The 20,717-nt window shown below is 44.8% G+C and overlaps 2 protein-coding genes across 5 annotated transcripts in view; one reads left to right on the top strand and one right to left on the bottom strand.

Annotated features, from left to right (window-relative positions):
- The window catches only part of BCKDK (branched chain keto acid dehydrogenase kinase), a 29,566-nt gene extending 12,867 nt beyond the window's left edge, over nt 1-16,699 (top strand). For 3 of the 4 annotated variants that reach the window (XM_084806023.1, XM_084806024.1, XM_084806025.1), the window contains 10 exons: nt 164-232; nt 3,372-3,482; nt 5,062-5,109; nt 5,521-5,640; nt 6,062-6,160; nt 10,082-10,155; nt 10,913-11,041; nt 12,021-12,110; nt 12,400-12,561; nt 13,196-16,699. In XM_084806023.1, the coding sequence (XP_084662149.1) occupies nt 164-232; nt 3,372-3,482; nt 5,062-5,109; nt 5,521-5,640; nt 6,062-6,160; nt 10,082-10,155; nt 10,913-11,041; nt 12,021-12,110; nt 12,400-12,561; nt 13,196-13,340 (1,047 nt within the window). In that variant the 3' untranslated portion in view covers nt 13,341-16,699. The remainder of the gene's footprint in view (nt 1-163; nt 233-3,371; nt 3,483-5,061; nt 5,110-5,520; nt 5,641-6,061; nt 6,161-10,081; nt 10,156-10,912; nt 11,042-12,020; nt 12,111-12,399; nt 12,562-13,195) is intronic. The other variant, XR_014783934.1, reaches the window with a different exon arrangement.
- LOC146342261 (uncharacterized) overlaps nt 5,024-20,717 on the bottom strand; it is a 70,236-nt gene continuing 54,542 nt past the window's right edge. Inside the window, exons 2-3 of the mRNA XM_084806026.1 lie at nt 15,356-15,501; nt 5,024-5,126 (exon numbers count right to left, since the gene is read on the bottom strand). Of these exons, the coding sequence (XP_084662152.1) occupies nt 5,035-5,126; nt 15,356-15,501 (238 nt within the window). The 3' untranslated portion in view covers nt 5,024-5,034. The remainder of the gene's footprint in view (nt 5,127-15,355; nt 15,502-20,717) is intronic.

The raw sequence follows: 20,717 nt of genomic DNA, 5'->3' as shown, positions 1-20,717 counted from the left end.
GGTTTGATGCAGTTACGCATTGTAACTTGGTCTGATCCAATTGCTTATTCTTTAAATAATTACACAAGGTATCTTTGTGGCTGGGAACGCTCAGTGCTGGTCTCCTGGTTACCCTCGTGGGGACCTTCTGTAAACTTTGCAAACACTTGTTCCCTCTTCCTAGGCCTCTGTGAGGTTGACACCCACGACCATGTTGTATTCCGGACGTTCTCAGGATGGGAGCCACTTGCTGGTAGGTATGAGACTTAACACCTGCCCTCCGATTGTTAGGGCCTCAGAGTCCTAGCTGTGAACCCCATTCTTTCCTTTCCCGGCTTTTAATGACTCAGACTAGGGGTTGGGCAACTTGTGGTCCTCCGGATGTTTTGACCTACAACTCCCATGATCCCTCACCATTGGCTATGCTGGCTAGGGCTGGTGGGAGTTATAGGCCAAAACATCTGGAGGGCCATAAATTGCCCACCCCTGGCTTAGACCTTATTATTGTTCCATCATTGCTTCTGAGTTCTGTTCTCAGCTCTGAGATGTTCCGGCTTCTAAGCTAGTTTTCTACCTGCAGGAGGTTTATTTTGAGAGAGAGAGGCAGTATTCAAACATGGAATTCCCCATTTGTAATCAGAATAGGTCCAGACTAGAAAAGCTGCACCACGTGATTCTGCTCCATGTGTAGAATGCAAATGTGCCGTTTTTTAAATTGAGGTAGAGTCCTCTTGCGGGACTGTAGCACCTCAGATTCAGATTGTTTATTTCTGTCGTAAACCAGCACATGTAAAATATAAAGTACTAAAAACACAGTATACAAGGACTTGAGACCAAATATCCACAAAACAGTAGAATAAGAACATACAAATTCCAAGATAAAAACCTTGATAAAAGGTTAAAATACTGTTATTTTATCATTATCCTCTGACAAGCGATAGCAGCTGTACAGAAACTAGCCGCTTTTGCTGTGACCTGGAGATTCGGATCAGACAAAAGATAAGATAAATAAAATACATCATATCTACCAGGAATTTTCCGTAAAATTGGGGTGATAAAAGTGAATAGAAGATCACGATAAAAGGAGCAACAGAATAAAATATGTCCAACCATCTCCACTTCCCCCACCTCACAAGAGCATAAACGCCCTTGATAAGGAACCCTCCTGAATCCTCCTTCCAAAAGCGCAGATGGTAGAACATTAAACCTAGCTAATGTAAGTGCTTTTCTAAATTTGGAAATAGTCAAAGTTGCCAAATAATTTGCGGGCACAAATGCCTGCCCATTGTCCCTGAAGTCAGGGTGTAACATGGCAAAACTTAAATGATTTTGCAATTCGGTATCCCACATTTGCTGATGGGTAGTAGCTTTAGCTTTTGTATATCCAAGAGCTAAAAGAACGTTGGGAGAGAATTCCAGATGTAGCAACTCAGAATGCACATGGCAGGACCGTTTATTGGAAAGTACACACCGCTTCAGAAATTCCCTGAACATGGCAGGCGTAACCCATAGTCCTACCTAGTATGTTCGTTTTCCACATGTGGAGACATTTTCATGTGGGGGCCCTGAACGTGTTCTGAGGTGATATGTCCCGCTGCAAGGACTGTATCATGTGTGCAGCTGCATGTTCAAATGTGCTTCTGGGGTATCAGCCTTTCCTGACAGGACCTGTGCCAAGTTTGCGTTCTGTACAACGTCTAGCAATCTGGTACTTGGGTAACTGTGGACAAGTCATGACCACTACAGGATTGTTGTGAGGACAAAATGGATTGGTGATGGGAGCCATGTACATGCTACCCTGAAGTCCTTGGAGGAAGGACAGGATGCAAATGTAATAAATCAGTCGAAGTAGTAATAGCTTCTATTTCCAAGATACTCTGAGGATTAAAGAGTCGTGGTCTAAGACAGAAAAACTATCTGCTCCAACATGCCAGGCAGGTGCACTCACTCACTAGCTGCATACAGTCCGTGGCGCCATGAGAAGACTAGGGACCTAGAATTATGTTACAAAATTGCAGTGGCCAGGTTTCTTAAGGGAAGCCATGATGGTTAAACCAGTTTCACATCATGGTCCTAGAATCCAGGAATCCAGAATCCCAAAGTTTCTGCTTCTCCCCAGCCTGATTTCTCTATAATATGGTTCCCTCTTATGCCACAGTGAATCATTGACCCTCAGCCCAAATACGTAGGGAGAGCTTGCTTCTCTTCCCCTCTCCCTCCAATAAGTTCCTCACCATGTTTTCCATATCATCCTAACGTTCCATGGAGAGCTTAATCAAACTGGTTTCTCTTCACTTTGTGCTCGGTTGTGCTAACCTGTAGATTTTGCAGATGGTGCTCTGTGCCACTGTGATTCCCTTCTCCTTGTCTTCCCAGACATGTATTCCACTCTGTCTATTACTGTGGGGATCCCTATTTCCCCATTTCTTGTCTGTGGCCAGGTGATTCCACCATTATTTGTCTGCCTGCTTTGGCAAGAGCAGAGCCAAACAGTGGGCTCAAGCAACCAGGATGTCCACAACATCTCCAGGGCCCTATCCACTACAGACACTTATTGGGACATACAGGCCCACTTTTGGTTTGAGGGAAAGATTTCCCCCTGCTGCTCCATGAGATTAAAACCTGTAACTACATCAGTCTGTGACTCGGTCACTGTTGCCTCCCTGAACACCTGTAGGGGAAAAAAACAAAGCTGTGTCTGTGCTTGTAAGCTTGACATGCTGTGCCTTTGAGGAGAGCTGAGTTCTTTCTGGATGCTTGCAGCCTACTTGGCCCAAACTAACTGGAGCTGCTCAACTTTGTGAAACACTGACTTGGAATAAAGAGGTGAAGGCATTGACCTGGCTCAGGGGCATTGACCTGACCCGGTTCTGCTTCGTTTCAGCAAGATTGCTGTATCAGCTGCCTTCTAGACCACTCATGCTAGTTCAGCCCCTTGCTGAAAGGAACAATCGTCCTACCCATCAGGCAACATATCCCATGGTGGACCACAGGCAGATATCAGTTGTCCTGCAGAGGAGAGACCTCTGGATAAAAGGATGTAGCTCTAGAGCAAAGCTGCACATTGGAGGGAAATCATGAAAATTCTCAAGGAGTTCACTAGCTAGTTTGATCTTGGGATGGAAGAACAGGAATTCCTTCTTGAGCCCACATATGGTGATCACTTAAAACACCCCGGTCCCCCATGCCTGTTACCTAACTAGACCGCATTTCTCTCCAAGACTTGGGGACGAAACCGAGCAGTGCCATCACTCACCATTATGCTAAGAGTCCACCACAGCCCATATGCCCTTCAAAACTGGGAGAAAACCCAGCTTGTCTCCTCCCCTCACCCCATTTCTTAACATGCAAGGCTGTAAAATCAGCTGACCTCTTTTTGTGCTGTGTTACAGAAAAGTGCCCGTTACCTGCATCACGAACTGCCCGTCCGCATCGCTCATCGCATCAAGGGCTTTCGGAGCCTCCCCTTCATTATTGGCTGCAACCCCACCATCCTCCATGTGGTACGTGTGCCAAGGACTGGTGAGACGCATGTAAAGAGATGATCAATAACCAAGGGATGGTGCTGGAAGTAGGGCGGTGAGACTGATGCAGGCCCAAGGCAGCTACTTCCAGATAATATAACAAGAAGGCAGCACCATCATTGCCTTTTATTTTATTTTATACAGAAGACCTCGCCTCACCACCTGCCTTTCAGCTGAGTGATCACTAGGGTGGCTAATAACAAATTGCAATAATACAAAACAAAATCACGGGCTGGCCGTTTCTGTGCTGTGATGTTCTTCCTAGAGGCAGGGGATGCACCCTCCTTGTCCTTCACAGTGAACGGAGACTGTGACTTTGAGCCAATCACTGTCTCTCACCTAACCTTCCTCATAGGGTTGCTGTGAGGATAAAATGGAAGGAAGGACCATTTATTTCATCCCCAGCAATTTGGAGGAAGAGAGAAAACGTGTAGTTGAAATAGTGGTAGTAGCAGAAGATGAAGATAATGTTTCTTACAGGTAGGGGTGTACGAAACCCCGCTTACCTGGCTCCGCCGGGTTCCGCAGGTGGGGGGAGGCGATCCGTTCCTCCCCCCGGAATCCTGCCCGGCCAGCTCCGCTCCATGGCCAGGCTGCAGAGCCGCCGGCCAGGCCAACCCGCAGTGGGGCCTCCAACTGCTGCTGGGCTGGTACGGACGCAAAAGGCGTCCTGAGTAGGGGACGCCATTCACATCCCTATGGTAGCCCGTGATAGGCTACATAAATATTTACGTAGCCTATCACGGCTAAAGCAGGGACGCAAATGGCGTAGGGGATGCCATTTGCGTCCCTGCTTTAGCCGTGATAGGCTACGTAAATATTTACATAGCCTATCATGGGCCAGAGTAGGGATGCAAATGGCGTCCCCTACTCAGGACGCCATTTGCGTCCGCAGCAGCCCGGCGGCAGCAGCCGCTGCCACCGCTGGAGCCAAAGCCGCAACCAGAGCCGCAGCCAAGTAGGCTCCTTTTCGCAGGGCTTTCGCGGGGTGGAGGGGCGGGGGGCTCTGTTCCGCCACGGATTCGGGGGGGCCGAATTCACTGGAATTTGGCCCCCCTGCGATCTGTGGCGGAATTCTCTAACATCGCTACTTACAGGGCAGATAACTGGGTTCCGCTGCCCTCCCTGCTTGGGAATTAGAATCTAAGAGTGTTTCCCGGTTCCACTGGACACCACTACTGTTGAATAGTGGATAAGAGAGTGAACTGGTAGATGTTGCTGGTTCAAATTTCAATTTGATTAGCCTTGGCTAAGTGGCGCTTTCAGCCTCTAGCTGTATAATGGTGGTGATTAGTGCTTGACTAGGTCCTGTAAGATAGGCCAGCGAGAGTAAGTAAACATAATTAGCGGCGCTTAGGAAAAGCCCCATATAAATGCTAAGTATCCCACCCAACCTGGCTTGCTTAGAACACTGGCTCTTATCTCTTGCTTTTAAACCACTAAAGCCTGTCCTTCCCAGAAGCTAGCAAGAAGATCCAGGAATTCAGTAGCTTAGCAACAAATGATTTTGTAGTCTGTACCTCTGCTTTAGTCACTTTTGTCTTCTTGCTTCTTTCAGCATGAGCTTTACATCCGAGCCTTCCAGAAGCTGAGCGACTTTCCCCCAGTAAGTATGTGTTGCATCTTGGAATACAAAAAAGCGAAAAATGTCTTGAGTCATCTTTGTGGGAGATCACATATAATTAATAGGGTAGGCAAATAAATGATGAGTAAAGCATTCAGACATGGTGGTATAGTTGAGGATAATAATATTATCTAACACGAATAAAGTGCCTATTTTTTAAAATCAGAATGACTTGCAATGCTGTATTAGGAGCTTTATAGACTTGATGTGGGACTGGGCTGCGTGAGATGGAAAGGCTGCCTCATGCATTCTTTCTCTCCCTCTCGCTCCCTCTCTCTCCCTCTCTCCCCCCCCGCCACCTTCCAACTTCTCTTTTTTTAAAAAATACAATGACTGTCTCTCTATCTCCCTTCCTCCTTCCCTCTGTTTCTCTCTTTCTCTCTCTCTGAACAGATTAAGGACCAAGAATCGGAGGCCCAGTATTGCAAACTGGTCAGGCAGCTCCTAGATGACCACAAGGATGTGGTGACACTACTGGCTGAAGGCTTGCGGGAATGTCGCAAGCACATACAGGTACTCCTAGATTAATTTTCCCTTGGGGTAGATTTGGGTTGGAGTGCCTTGGTTCAAGAACCACTGCATGTCTTAGAATTGGAAGTAGGGTAGGTGGGTGGGAGGACAGGGCTCATATATGTTCTGAGTCCAGCCTTGCCCTTGTTCCTTCATCTTCACTGCCTTCAGTGTAATCCTCCAAACCCTGCAGTTAATTTGGGCTGAACAGGTGAAGTGGCAAGTTCAGTCCATTTCCAAATCTGGCTGGGAGGCACAACATTACAACCCCATCTGTGTCCCTCTGCACCTCAATATTCCTCCAAGATCCCGATGAAAGGGGATCGGAAGAAGGTAGAAGTGTTGCTTCCTAGACAGCTGTTGCAATAATTTGTGAGGCCTCGGCTACTTTTTCTCTTGTTAGCTTCCCTGTTTGCCTTCCCAGGATGAGAAGGTGATCCGTTCCTTTCTGGACAAGACCCTCACCTCCCGCCTGGGTATCCGGATGTTGGCCACTCATCACCTTGCCTTGCATGAGGACAAGGTACCATTTTTCTTGATTTGGACTGGGATTTCGGGCACAATCCTATGCATGTTTAGAAAGAAGAGAGCCTTACAACTCCCAGCATGCCCCAGCCAGTGATGCTGGGAGTTGTAGGACTTTTTTCTGTCTAAACATGGATAGGTTTGTGCCCTTAGTGGCTAAGAGCGAGCTGTGTGGGAGGAGGAACACATTTTTATTCAGATGGGTTTACTGTAAATTTTCTCTTTCTGTGAACATATGAAGCCATTTTATGCTGAGCCAGACTATTGGCCCATCTAGCCCAGTATTGCTGCTCTAACCCACAACAGCTCTTCAGTGTCTTAGGCAAGAGTCCTGTTTCCTGAGAACATTTTATTTTATTTATTCAAGAATTTATATCCCCTTCTAATGCAGACTCATTACTTGGGGCAGCTTACAATAGTTAAAATATCACAACTTCTTAATAAGCAACAATATAAAACAACCAATATACAAGAGAGACGGGCTCAACAGATGAGAAAACCAAGTTCACCACATAAAATCTTTATCTGCCTAACAGTGCAAAAGCCTGCCCCCCAAAGTCTTCACCAAATGGTGAAAGACCACAAGAGAGGCAGCTAACTGCACTTTACAGGGAAAGGTGTTCTATAATCTGGGTGCAGCCACTGAGAAGGCCCTGTCAGTTGTTCAAGTCAACTGTTCTTCCACCATAGGTGCCACTGGAGATGTCAGGAACTAACCCTGGGGCCTTCTGCAAAAAATATTCTACCATTGAGATACAGTCCCTCTCTGTTAAATAATTAGAACTCATAACTTCTGGTTCCACGCGATTTGTCTTGCCTTGCCCAGCTATAATAGCATAGGTGTGTGTAAATATATTTGTACACATACACCTCTAAGAGCAAACTAGGTGACCCCATGCCAACCCGAAGGTCAGTGAATTATGACCACCCACAGAAAAGCAGGAGTTCCTACATACAGAGGGAGCAATCCTACCAGGATAGGTGGCCGCCTCCAACCCCGGGGGTGACCGCCTATCCAATGCAGGGCAGGAGAAGCGTGGAGGGGATCGTCCCCTCCGCACTTCAGCCGCCCTGCATTTGTGGGCTGCAAGTCGAAGTGGCGGAAGCGGCAGCTGGACGACGTGTTGGATGTGTCGTACCGGATTTCCAACTTCCCCACCCCGCCCCCAGGAAAGCCCCGTTTTTGCCACTCTGTGCTCCTCTTCCGAGCGCGGACGGTGGGGCCATTCTGCACTGCCTATGAGGCAGCGCAGGAGGGGGTGGAGGTCGGTTCTCAGGGAACCGACCTATCCTATGGCCGTCTGGCTGCTGACTAGCAGCCATAGAATTGCGCCTTTTTTTTTTTTTAAACTAAACACACCAGAGGAGACAAAAGAACAACAAGAACTTTCCCTAGGAGGGCTTTGCATGAGAAAAACCCTCCTGCAGGAGCAGGAAGTTAGGAACTGCTAAAAGCCCTGTCAGTGATGAATGTGGGGGGGTGGCGGGGGGTTTGACAGTTAGTGACAGTTGGCTCAAAAAATGGACGCAAACTTTTCAAAACTGTTGTGAGGGAAGGGAGGGTTAGAGACTGAATGTCGGACCAGTTTCTGAGAGGCAGGGGAATATAGCAGCACAGTGATATGACAAGCAGTAGTTCATAGTGAAGCATGGAAAATCAAATAAGTGAAAAATGGGGAAGAGCAAAATTATAAAAGGAATAGAGATATTTATTTTTATTGTCAGATATATTTGTGTTTTATATGTTTTGAAAATAAAAAAATATTTAAAAATAAGAAATAGAAATGAAAAATTGGATGTCTAAGAGAGAAAAAAATTAGGCACAGGCAATTATGGGGACACCACTACGTTGCTGAAGTTGAGAGAGCAGAACATTATATAAAGTTAGAAAAAGAACGGTAGGAACTTAAGAAAAGAGAAATGGAAGATATGAATGTGAGTGCAATAATAGAAATTTTGTGAGGGGGTAAACTGTTGACAGCAGTGCCAAAGTTATGGAAAATGCATAGAATGAAAGTGACAGAAAAGGAATTTTATAAAATGGGTATTTACATCTACCCCACCCTAATCCCCAGGTAGAAAGCGGAGTGAGTAAGAAGGAATAAAAATAAGTTCAGTTGCCAGGCAGGAATAATAGTCCAGTAAAGACTGACACAAAAATCTGGAGGTGGAAACTAATTAATGTTTCTAAAATAGATTGTTTTAACAACAAAGACCACAGCAATAAAAACAGGCATAGAAAATCCCATTCTATAGGAGTAACAAAACACAACAGATTAAAGAGATATGTCAAAGTAAATTGTCAAACAGAAAAAAATACCAGTGACATTGTAGAGGATACATTGGTACATTATAGTGAGGGGAAGTATTGTGTAAATAAATAAAATGAGGAGGGGAACATGTATAAGCAGCCCAGCAAAACATAAAGTTTTCACAACAAAAAAAAGGCGGGGACAGGGGACACAGGCAGTGATAAATTGGGGGTGGGGGAACGAGTTCAAGTACATATCAAGTTAAGACACCAGGCACAATGACACCAAAGCTGAGTGTCATAAAGATGTGTGGAAAAAATAAATGTGAGGGCAAAAAGGGGGAACGTTTCTTTAAAAAAGGAAGTCTGAACAAAAAATCTGAATTGTGTTGTCAGACAATAGATAGAAGCTCTACAGTAAACTGAAAGAGTTAAAACTTATCTCCAGAAAACAGAACTGTAAAAATGGTAGGAAATGCCGAAATTGCTTGTTCTAGCCTTGCCCTCAGTGTCCCCATGTGTGCCACTCCTGCCCCCTCAGAGCCATGGCTGTGCTGCGTTGAGTGATGCACTGTACTCGTGTTCGTTTGAATGTGAGTAGAACACTCTGTGTAGTCAAGAGACCCTGGTAAGTCAGGGAGAATGTGCTCCAGAGAACATGTGAAGAGGGCTTAGAGTGTAACAGGGAAATGTAAAACCCCCACCGATTTATGAAAGAAATGGAGAATGATAAAAGATAAAAGCTGGAATGGGAGAAGTGTGTTCATCAAGGACCAAGAAACAAAAATGTAGGAAACTGCTACGTGAGTGTTATTAGAGAACCTGATATACTTTTACATGTTTTTAAAAACCCCAGAGTCCTTCAGATTGCCAAACACATCTTCAGTTTTGAAATCAGCAATTTGATATATGTATCAATATTGCTCAGTTAAACATTTCAGATATGAGAAAAGTGGGGGTAATTGGATAACATGCTTTCAGAATGGAAAGGACTCCACCCCTTCTGTAGTATCCAATACTTTAACAAAATCTCATTCACAGTATTTCCTAGATAATATTCACCAGTTATTACAGTAGATTTCCTTCCTCTTGTGTGGGTGTCTGTTTAAAAACTCCTCTTCAATCTGGAATACATAGTATTTGATTACAGGGATCAGAGTATCCTATCGTAATAAAGTTGTATCCCAAAGAACAGTCTGTTCTAGACTAACATATGTTTAGTTTAAGTTCTATGCTGTTCAATCTTATGTACCGGGGCGGGGGGGATTTTTTCTTTTTTTTCCTAAAAAGTTTTAAAATATATATTTATGAAATGCAGCCTGGCAACATAGGGAAAATTAGGATATAAAATGGAATATTCGTTCTCAGCACCATTTAGAGTACTGGTTGGTATGGGCCCATGGGATGGGTATATTCCATAGCTGCTTATATAAAAACCATGCCTAAGGCATCTTGTCACCATTACTGAGTTTTTGCAATAATATGCACTTATTGACTGACTACCCAAAAGATTAGTCTGCCAAAACTAATTGTCTGACCAGCCAAAACATTTAATTTGATGTTAGCTCTAGTTTTCGGCACTTGTGGGCTCATTGTGGCTCATTGGGGCGAGCAGGTGTTCTAGGCCTGAAACCTACATTGACATTTCCTTTCCTCATCTTCCTGCAGCCAGACTTTGTTGGGATCATCTGTACCCGCTTGTCTCCAAAGAAAATAATTGAGAAATGGGTAGATTTTGCCAGGTACTCATTGCTGTTGATATTTCAAAGTAAGGAATCGGTTTCTTCATACTGCTTGTGGTTTGTGCAGCAGTCTGTGTCTCCACCTTGTGGCCATATTATGTAGTTTCACCTGCATTCTATATTTCCTTATGTTTGTTTTATGTTTTTGGCGATTGCTGCTTCATTATTTTGGAGGCCAGTTAGGGTCATGACAGTTATGCAACATATTAAATTAAGATCTATTTATTTTAAATATTTTATTGAGTAAGTTATTTAAGACTTAAAAAGCATAAATCAAATGCATTTTGACCATATTGGTCAAATTATGGCTTTTATGATAATGGTCAGATCAGTTGGCTTTTACAGTCACCCGTAAAAGGTCTGGGTCTTAAGACCTCTCCCTAGCTTTGCTGCAGTGCAGGTAAACATGAATGGTACAATCTGGCATCCCAGATTAGAAGCCCTGCTAAATAAGGCCTTGTGCCTCTCCGTCCCCAGTAAGTCTGAGCTTAGATGGGACTCACTGGGCCGGAGGTTAAACAGGTAAGGTGCTCATTGTAAGGGATCTGCACCATGACTTCGGCTTACAATTTTCCCAGTGTCATTTATGAGCTCCAAGTTATGTCTAGCTGCATGCAGGAGCTGGAGCAAACCAAACAGCCCAAGTAGGGGAGATCGTGTTTGGTCCTGCAGTTCTATTGTAACACATCTTCTTCCCAGGAAAGCCAACTAGAATGGAACTGGACCTATGCTTACTCTGTTTCCATATTCTCCACAGGCGCCTGTGTGAGCACAAGTACGGAAATGCTCCCCGAGTGCGGATCAATGGGCATGTGGCCGCCCGCTTCCCTTTCATCCCGATGCCTCTTGACTATATCCTTCCGGAGTTGCTCAAAAATGCCATGCGGTGGGTACATCTTTTTTCCTTTTCTTTGTAGTAAAGGTGAGATACAGGCAGATTTATGGGGGGGAAGGGATGACGGATCTTTCCCTCTGAAGACTTACAGCACTGATCCACCACATATGTAGCTTTCCTAACGGATCAGTTGGCTATCAAGTCTTCTTGCCTCATTGAGATTCACTTTGGAGGAACAGACAAAACACAGAGTGATGAGACACTTGGCTTAAACAAGTGACCATCATGTTGAGTTTATTGCAAAATCTGCATTGTAATTCACTAAGTGACTTGGTGGCAGTATGGTGATGAGACCTCTGCCTGGGACTGCCTCACTTGCTGCCCTGTGACAGGAGGCTTGGGCAGGCAGAATGGCCTCTTACTACCATTGGCTTATCCTAGATGAGGACAGGGTGGGCAGGAAAGGACAATTCCAAAAAAACCCCCAGAGGCACAGGAAAGGAAGATTAGGAGGAGGTAGTGCCCCTAGAGAACCCGGGGAAGAAGAGAAGGCAAGAAGCGCATGTGGCCAGGAGCTGCTGCGGTTGAAGCCTGAATATTGCACACTAATTTGAAATTACCTACCAAACCTTTGACGGTAAGTCTCTGGTAGTGCAAGAATAGATTGCAAGACTGTTTAGCATGATTATATAGAGCCTCGTGTGGCGCAGCGTGGTAGGCGGCAGTATTGCAACTGAAACTCTACCCACGACCTGAGTTCGATCCCAGCGGAAGCCGGGTCTTGGGTAGCCGGCTCAGGTCGGAGTACCCAGCTTGCTGGGGGAAAGGTAGTCACGACTGGGGAAGGCAATGGCAAACCACCCCGCTACAGTCTGCCATGAAAATGCCAGCGCAAGCGGCGCCCCTCTAGGAGTCAGCAATGACTCGGTGCTTGCACAAGAGGAACCTTTCCTTTTTTCCGTAGCATAATACAAAGTGCAAAGGTGTTGAGATAAGCAGCCTTATTTCCTTGCTATTTTCTTCCTTTTAGAGCCACCATGGAGTCTCATCTGGATACGCCCTACAACGTCCCAGATATAGTCATCACCATCGCCAACAATGACATTGACCTGATTATACGGTATGGTCTGGGTGGAACCTCTTCAAGCACAGTTAGTGTACCTTTACTAAAGGCTTTCAGCCACCACCAGTCTCGACAATCTTGGTGGGGACTTGGCAACATTGGCCAGATGCAGCAGATGCTTGTGCATCCGCTGGGATGTGCTCTTGAGGGAGGCTACTGCAGAGGCCCTTTCTCTTGGTGGGGAGCAATATGATGAGCATCAGCTCAGGTGGAAGGTGAAAAGGGAAGAACTCCCTTGAACGGTGATACGTGATTCCCTTCATCATGTCGCTCTTTCTCCTGACAGAATTTCAGACCGAGGTGCTGGCATCCCTCATGATCATGTTGAGAAAGTGACCGATTACCACTTCACCACAGCTGAGGCGAGTGCCCAGGACCCCCGCATGAACACCCTCTTTGGGAACATGGTGGAAATGGGAAACAGTGCCCAGTCAGGGCCCATGCACGGGTGAGAACACAGCACTGGTGGGAGAGAAGATGGGATTTCCAGCGGTCGCTGCACAAATGGGAAGGATGTTTCTTATGTGGAGGGAGTTGTATGCATCCTGGAAGGAAATGCCTGTAAATCTACAGACATCAGGAGCAGTAAATTAAGCTTCTACTTAATACTTGTGGTCCTAATTTGACCAGGTTCTGTCATCCAAATTTATGGCCTGCCATTTAGAAAAAGAAGAAGAAAAGGAAATTTTGAGTATGCCAATCACTGTGCTCATTATCAAATTCCATTCTTACGTTGTACAGCAACAGCAGATCGCACATAGCTCTGGTAAAATAATTTTTTTAAGCTGCCTCTGTACATAGTCGACGATGCAATTATCACATGATAGCTCAGTCATTTTTGGAGCTTTCCTCAAACAGTTCATCCCCCATCACATGGCAGTGGTGATCCATGGGATGAGAGCCCACATGAAGTGAGGTTTATCACTGTAGTGTCATGAATTCTTCCCAGATCCTTGTAAGAACTGGATCTTCTCCTCTAAGGATTGGCCGTAGAACAAAGGACTTTTCAATCTTGGCTACTTATTACTATTTTCTCTGCAACAATTTCCACCTTCCCACCCCTTTTTGCCTCTCTTTCACAGGTTTGGATTCGGGCTGCCCACCTCCCGTGCTTATGCTGAGTATCTGGGCGGCTCCCTGACCCTCCAGTCCCTGCAGGGTATTGGTACGGATGTGTACCTTCGCCTCAAACACATTGACGGCAAAGAGGAGAGTTTCCGCATCTAGTCTTGCGGGGCGAACCCTTCTTGGCTGCTGGAGGAAGCTTTTAATACGTCCACCCAACCCCATGCTGCATGGATATACTTGTTCTCTTATGGATTCCTAAGAATGTGCTATGCTATCCTGGTGAAGCTCTTCTCTCCCCTTGGACACCTGGATGCAGTGGGAAAGGAGATGGGTTATTTTCAGTTCCTGAGCAATTACGGATGGGACATCACCTCCTGCTAGCGATTCCGGTCCTTTTTGTGTATGTGCTCTGTGGTTAATGACTGACCTCTTGAATCCAGATTACTGAGAGAGCCCGTGGACAAATCTTCTCTTCCCTCCCCCTTTAAATGGGAATATTGAAAGCCACAGAATGGTCCTGGGGCAAAGCAAAGTCCTTTTTTGCTGCCCTTCTGTCTACTGGCAACTCCATCCAGGCTCTTGTTCCGCCTACGTTTTATTTTGTTTCTAATGGCTACAGAGACATTGGGTGAAGGGAAAGCTTTTACTGTCACGTGTACTGATCCCATTTGACTTCTTTTATTGCACCCTGTTTGGGGAACCAAATCTACATGTCAGTCTTCAACAAGTGAAGTCATTTCATGTTGCACACAGCACCAAAATACCGTCGCCTTGATGGGATAAGACTGTCACAACACCAAGTTGGCATCTTTGCCACCTGCAGTATGGATTCCAGAACATTCTCCCTCTTCCCTTCCCTCTGCAATGATGTATTTTATTTCCACCCTCCCTCTCTCCACTTGATCTTTCTGTTGCCATTAACTGGTTTTTTAAAAATACATATATATATTTCAGGGAACAGGATAAGGGGTTTCTCTGTGCCCTTTCCCTTCCGCACTCAGCATTAGAGGGAGGGGGGCAGGGTACAATTATTATTTTTTGCTGTGATACTCAAATAAAAAACAAGATGCAGATTCCAAAATCTAGCAAATGCTGCCTACCTTTTACATGGGAGTGTGGTATGGGTGATGGTAACAGATTACCACAATAGCTGTGGATGTTTCAGAATTTGGTCAAAGAAGAGCTGTGTGTGTGTCTGTCTTTGTACCTGGCTAAATCCTGTGGGGTATCTCATTGTTAGTGGCCAATGTATGTGTGTGTTTGTGTGTGGTGGTCAGGACCAGTAGCCCAGTTTATATTAATATAATGTGGGCTGGGCAACCCATCACAAAAAAATAAGGAAGTGAACTACAAAAGGTGCTGAAAAAAACTATATCCTTTGTTTTCACTCCAGTTTCTGAATATGATGAATGTGTTTAGTGTATATTATCATAGAATCATAGAATAGTAGGGTTGGAAGGGGCGTATAAGACCATCGAGTCCAACCCCCTGCTCAATGCAGGAATCCAAGTCAGAACATCCCCGACAGATGGCTGTCCAGCCTCGTCTCAAATGCCTCCAGTGTGGGAGAGCCCACCACCTCCCTAGGTAATAGTTTCCATGGTCGTATTACTCTAACACTCAGGAAGTTTTCCCTGATGTTCAGCCGGAATCTGGCTTCCTGTCACTTGAGCCCGTGATTCCGTGTCCTGCACTCTGGGATGATCGAGAGGAGATCCTGGCCTTCCCCTCTGTGACAACCTTTCAGGTACTTGAGGAGCACTCTTTGTCAGAGGCTGACCTGACCTGCCACCCTGGGAGCCATTTCCTGACCTGCACACCTTGATAAGAAAATGAGACTGAATGTCTATCTAGTTGGACTTGATGGTCCTATAGGCCCCTTCCAGCCCTACTATTCTACGACTATTCTATGGTAGTCCACCATCCTGTTTCCAATGGTGGTTGGACAAATGCTTCAGCTGAGCATACAACCAGAGGAAAAAGATGACAGTCTTCTTTCCTCCCCCCACCCCCAGCCCACACCTGTTGATAATCAAGAGCACAGATGACATACTACTAAGTCATGCATGAGACATATTAACACAGCACTTTACCCTTGTACCTGAGTAAAAGCTGTCCAAAGGCCCTTCCTTCTGTCTTTTTTGTGGAATTGATGACATTTAAAAAGTTCTTACCTTCTAGCAACCTGCTGCATGGGAGGGCTGCAGCATGTTTTGCCCGTAGAGGTCCGTAGCTCCAGTGTGCAGCATCTCCAGTTAAAAAGGATTGGCAGGTGGCATGGTTGGGAAAGGCTTCTGCCCAAGACCTTGGGGGACTGCTCCTACTTGGGAGAATACAGCACGGAATTGAATGGATCACAGGTCTGATGCATGCAACTTTGTAGGCTTATTTTTGTATTGCTGCTGCTCCTTTAAAAACCTTTTGCATAATGCAGGGTTTGGATTGCTCAGTGAGTCTCCATTGCTGCAGACACTGATGAACAAAGCACTTACAAAACCCAACCTCTTTTTTTCCTTTTTAAAAATTTATAATTTTACAATGCTAACAAAAATGTACAAAAGCATACTAAAAATAATTGGCCAAGTATTATCAACAATTTAACAATGGAGAATAGAAACACATTTACTAACAAAACCAACAAATATCACAAGGTTCCCAGTAACACAAAAGTTTGCTCGTTCTCTTGATTCTTGTTACACCAATACATTACAAATAAGGACCACTTTTCTATAAATCTGTTATTTTGTTGTCTCCCTTCCCTAACCCTTACTACATTAGTTAACCATATATATTATTTCCCATAATTTAAAAATCCAATAATCAATTGCGGCGGCTTACTTTTTTTCCAGTTTGCAGATATCAGCATTCCCAGCCTCTTTTATACTGCTAGTTTTCTGTTGCAGTGCATGCTGGTTGCAGAATGGTGTTACTCAGTGTTGCCCCTTTTACCTTGTAGGAAATGTATCTTGAAACTCAGTGCTACAGATAAATATTGCTGCCAACTCCCTACATGCCACACATCACAACTTGTCCTTGGTATAGTAGGTTTTTCTGTAGTTGGTTTAAGCCACCTTGGACAATTTCATTTGAAAGGCAGGGTACAAATGTCTTGTTTTTGGAAAAACAACAACAACCCTGAATGAGGTGACTCTGGCACACTATTCTGGAAAGAAATGCAAGGCTACCATACCTACAGTCATGTACACCCTCTTTGAGTTCTATGGTTTTACGTATCAAGACATAATAAAAATCATCTGGTCCTTAGTAGGTCTTAAAATTAGGTAAGTACAACCTCAGATGAACAACAACACATGACATATTACACTGTGTCATTATGTATTTTACAGAAATAAAGCCAAAACGGAGAAGCCATGTGTGAAAAACTAAGTACACCTTATGATTCAATAGCTTGTAGAACCACCTTTAGCAGCAATAACTTGAAGTAACCATTTTCTGTCTGACTTTATCAGTCTCTCACATCGTTGTGGAGGAATTCTGGCCCACTCTTCTTTACAACATTTGTTGTTGTTTTTCAGTCAAGTCATCTGACTTCAGTCTTCATGACCATAGCACGCCAGGCCTTCCTGTCCTCCGCTCTCTCCCGGAGTGTGCTCAAGTTCATATTCATTGCATCGGTGATGCTATCTAGCCATCCCATCCTCTCCTGTCCCCTTCTCCTTTTGCCTTCAATTTTTTCCCAGCATCAGGGTCTTTTCCAGGGACTTTTCTCTTTGCATTAGGTGGCCAAAATATTTGAGCTTCACTTCAGTATCCATCCTTCCAATGAGCAGTCAGGGTTGATTTCCTTTAGAATGGACTGATTTGACTCCTTGCAGTCCAGGGGACTCGTAAGAGTCTTCTCCAGCACCACAGTTCGAAAGAATCCATTCTTCAGCGCTCAGCCTTCCTTATAGTCCAGCTCTCACAGCCATACGTTACTACTGGGAAAACCATAGCTTTGATTATACGGACCTTTGACGGCAAGGTGATGTCTCTGCTTCTTACTATGCTGTCTAGGTTTGCCATAGCTTTCCTCCCAAGAAGCAAGCGTCTTTTAATTTCATGGCCACAGTCACCATCTGCGGTGATCTTGGAGCCCAAGAAAATAAAATCTGTCACTGCTTCCATTTCTTCCCCTTCTATATGCCAGGAAGTGATGGGGCCAGATGCCATGATCTTAGTTTTTTTAATGTTGAGTTTCAAACCAGCTTTTGCACTCCCCTCTTTCACCCTCAACAAGAGGCTCTTTAGATCCTCTTCGCTTTCTGCCATTAGAGTGGTATCATCTGCGTATCTGAGGTTGATAATTCTCCCAGCAATCTTAATTCCGACCCGTGATTCATCCAACCCGGCGTTTCTCATGATGTACTCTGCATATAAGTTAAATAAGCAGGGCGACAATATGCAGCCTTGTAGTACTCCTTTCCCAATTTTGAACTAATCGGTTGTTCCATGTCTGGTTCTTACTGTTGCTTCTTGACCCTCATACAGGTTTCTCAGGAGACAGGTAAGGTGGTCTGGTACCCCCATCTCTTTCAGAATTTGCCACAGTTTGTTGTGATCCACACAATCAAAGGCTTTAGCGTAGTCAATGAAGCAGAAATAGACGTTTTTCTGGAATTCTCTTGCTTTCTCCATGATCCAGCGAAAGTTGGCGATTTGATCTCTAGTTCCTCTGCCTCTTCGAAAACCAGCTTGTACTTCCGGTAGTTCTCGGTTCACATACTGCTGAAGCCTAGCTTGTAGGATTTTGAGCATCACCTTGCTGGCATGTGAAATGAGCGCAATTGTACAGTAGTTTGAACACTCTTTGGCATTGCCCTTCTTTGGAAATGGAATGTAAACTGACCTTTTCCAGTCTTGTGGCCACTGTAGAGTGTTCCAAATTTGTTGACATATTGAGTGCAGCACTTTAACAGCATCATCTTTTAGGATTTTAAATAGCTCTGCTGGAATACTGTCATCTCCGCTGGCTTTGTTGTTACTAAGGCTTCCTAAAGCCCACTTGACTTCACTCTCTAGGATGTCCAGCTCAAGTTCAGTGAGCGCACTATCATGGCTATCAGGGACATTCAGATCTTTCCTGTATAGTTCTTCTGTGTAGTCTTGCCACCTCTTCTTCATCTCATCTGCTTCTGTTAGGTCCCTGCCTTCTTTGTCCTTTATCATGCCCGTCTTTGCACAAAACGTTCCCTTGAGATCTCAGATTTTCTTGAAGAGATCTCTAGTCTTTCCCATTCTATTGTTTTCCTCGATTTCTTTGCATTGTTCATTTAAGAAAGCCTTCTTATTTCTCCTTGCTATTCTCTGGAACTCTGCATTCAGTTGGATATATCTTCCCCTTTCTCCCTTGCTTTTCGCTTCCCTTCTTTCCTCATCTACTTGTAAAGCCTCCTCAGACAGCCACTTTGCTTTCTTGCATTTCTTTTTCTTTGGGATGGATTGAGTTGCTGCCTCCTGAACAATGTTACGGACCTCCGTCCATAGTTCCTCAGGCACTCTGTCTATCAGGTCTAATCCCTGAAATCTATTCCTCACCTCCACTATATATTCATAAGGGATATGATTTAGGTCATACTTGAATGCTTTAGTGGTTTTCCCTACGTTCTTCAATTTAAGCTGAAATTTTGTAACAAGAAGCTCATGATCTGAGCCACAGTGAGCTCCAGGTCTTGTTTTTACTGAATGTATAGAGCTTCTCCATCTTTGGCTGCAAAGGACATAATCAATCTGATTTCAATATTGACCATCTGGTGATGTCCATGTGTAGAGTCGCCTCTTGTGCTGTTGGAAAAGAGTGTTTGCTATGATCAGCGTGTTCTCTTGGCAAAACGCTATTAGCCTTTGTCCTGCTTCATTTTGTACAACAAGGTCATGCTTGCCTGTTATCCCGGTGATTTCTTGACTTCCTACTTTAGCATTCCAGTCCCCGATGATGAAGAGGACATCTTTTTTTGGTGTTAGTTCTAGAAGGTGTTGTACGTCTTCACAGAACCGATCAACCTCAGCTTCTTTGGCATTAGTGGTTGGGGCATAGACTTGAATTACTGTGATGTTGAATGGTTTGCCTTGGATTCATACTGAGATCATTCTATCGTTTTTAAGATTGTACCCCAGTACTGCTTTTCCCACCCTTTTGTTGACTATGAGTGCTACTCCATTTCTTCTAAGGGATTCTTGCCCACAGTAGTAGATATGATGGTCACCTGAATTAAATTCGCCCATGCTTGTCCATTTTAGTTCGCTGACTCCCAAGATGTCGATGTTCAGTCTTGCCATCTCATGTTTGACCACCTCCAGCTGACCTTGATTCATTGATCTTACATTCCAGGTTCCTAAACTATATTGTTCTTTACAGCATCGGACTTTCTTTTCACCACCAGACACATCCACAGCTGAGTGTCCTTTCGGGTTTGGCCCAGCCGCTTCACTCTTTCTGGTGCTACTTGGAAATTCCCTCTGCTCTTCCCCAGTAGTATATTGGACACCTTCCGACCTGAGGGGCTCATCTTCCGGCATCATATCTTTTAGCCTTGTGATACGTTCCATGGGGTTTTCTTGGCAAGAATACTGGAGTGGGTTGCCATTTCCTTCTCCAGTGGACCACATTTTGTCAGAACTCTCTGCCATGACCTGTCCGTCTTGGGTGGCCCTGCACAGCATAGGTTATGGCTTCACTGAGTTACGCAAGCCCCTTTGCACTCCAGCAATTCATGGAATGAGAACTGCCAGATGTACAAGCTGGGTTTAGAAAAGGCAGAGGAACTAGAGACCAAATTGCCAATATCCGCTGGATAATGGAGAAAGCCAGGGAGTTTCAGAAAAACATGTATTTATTTATTTATTTATTTTATTAAATGTATTAATCACCCATCTGGCTGGTCACCCAGCCACTCTGGGCGATGTACAACATACAATAATACAGTTTAAAACAATAAAATTCTACAATAAAAACATTTTCTAAAATACCCTAACCCACCCCAAATGCCTGCCTGAACAACCACGTTTTTAATGCACGACGGAAGCTCATTAAAGAGGGGGCATGACGGAGTTCCCTAGGGAGGGAGTTCGACAGAGTGGGGGCCACCACAGAAAAGGCCCTCTCCCTCGTCCCCACCAGTCTAGCTGTCCTGGCTGATGGGACAGAGAGAAGGCCATCCGAGGCTGATCTTGTTAAGTGGCCTGTCTGGTGCTGCTGGAGGCGCTCCTTAAGATAGGCTGGGCCGGAACCATATAAAGTTTTAAAGGTCAAAACCAACACCTTGAATTTGGCCCGGAAAACAACTGGTAACCAGTGCAACTCCTTCAGCACTGGAGTGATGTGATCTCGCCGGCGGCTGCTTTTATTTCTGTTTTATTGACTATTCTAAAGCCTTTGACTGTGTGGATCATAACAAAGAGTGGCAAGTTCTTGGTGGTATGGGGATACCAAGTCATCTTGTCTGCCACCTGAGGAATCTGTATAATGACCAAGTAGCAATGGTAAGAACAGACCATGGAACAACGGACTGGTTTAAGATTGGGAAAGGAGTACGG

This window comes from Heloderma suspectum, chromosome 6 (genome assembly GCF_057233095.1).
Source record: "Heloderma suspectum isolate Gila_16-S chromosome 6, 16-S_ref, whole genome shotgun sequence".
In the NCBI taxonomy this organism is placed as follows: domain Eukaryota; kingdom Metazoa; phylum Chordata; class Lepidosauria; order Squamata; family Helodermatidae; genus Heloderma; species Heloderma suspectum.
Note: the sequence above shows the minus strand (reverse complement) of the source record. Positions and strands in the feature narration are given on the sequence as shown.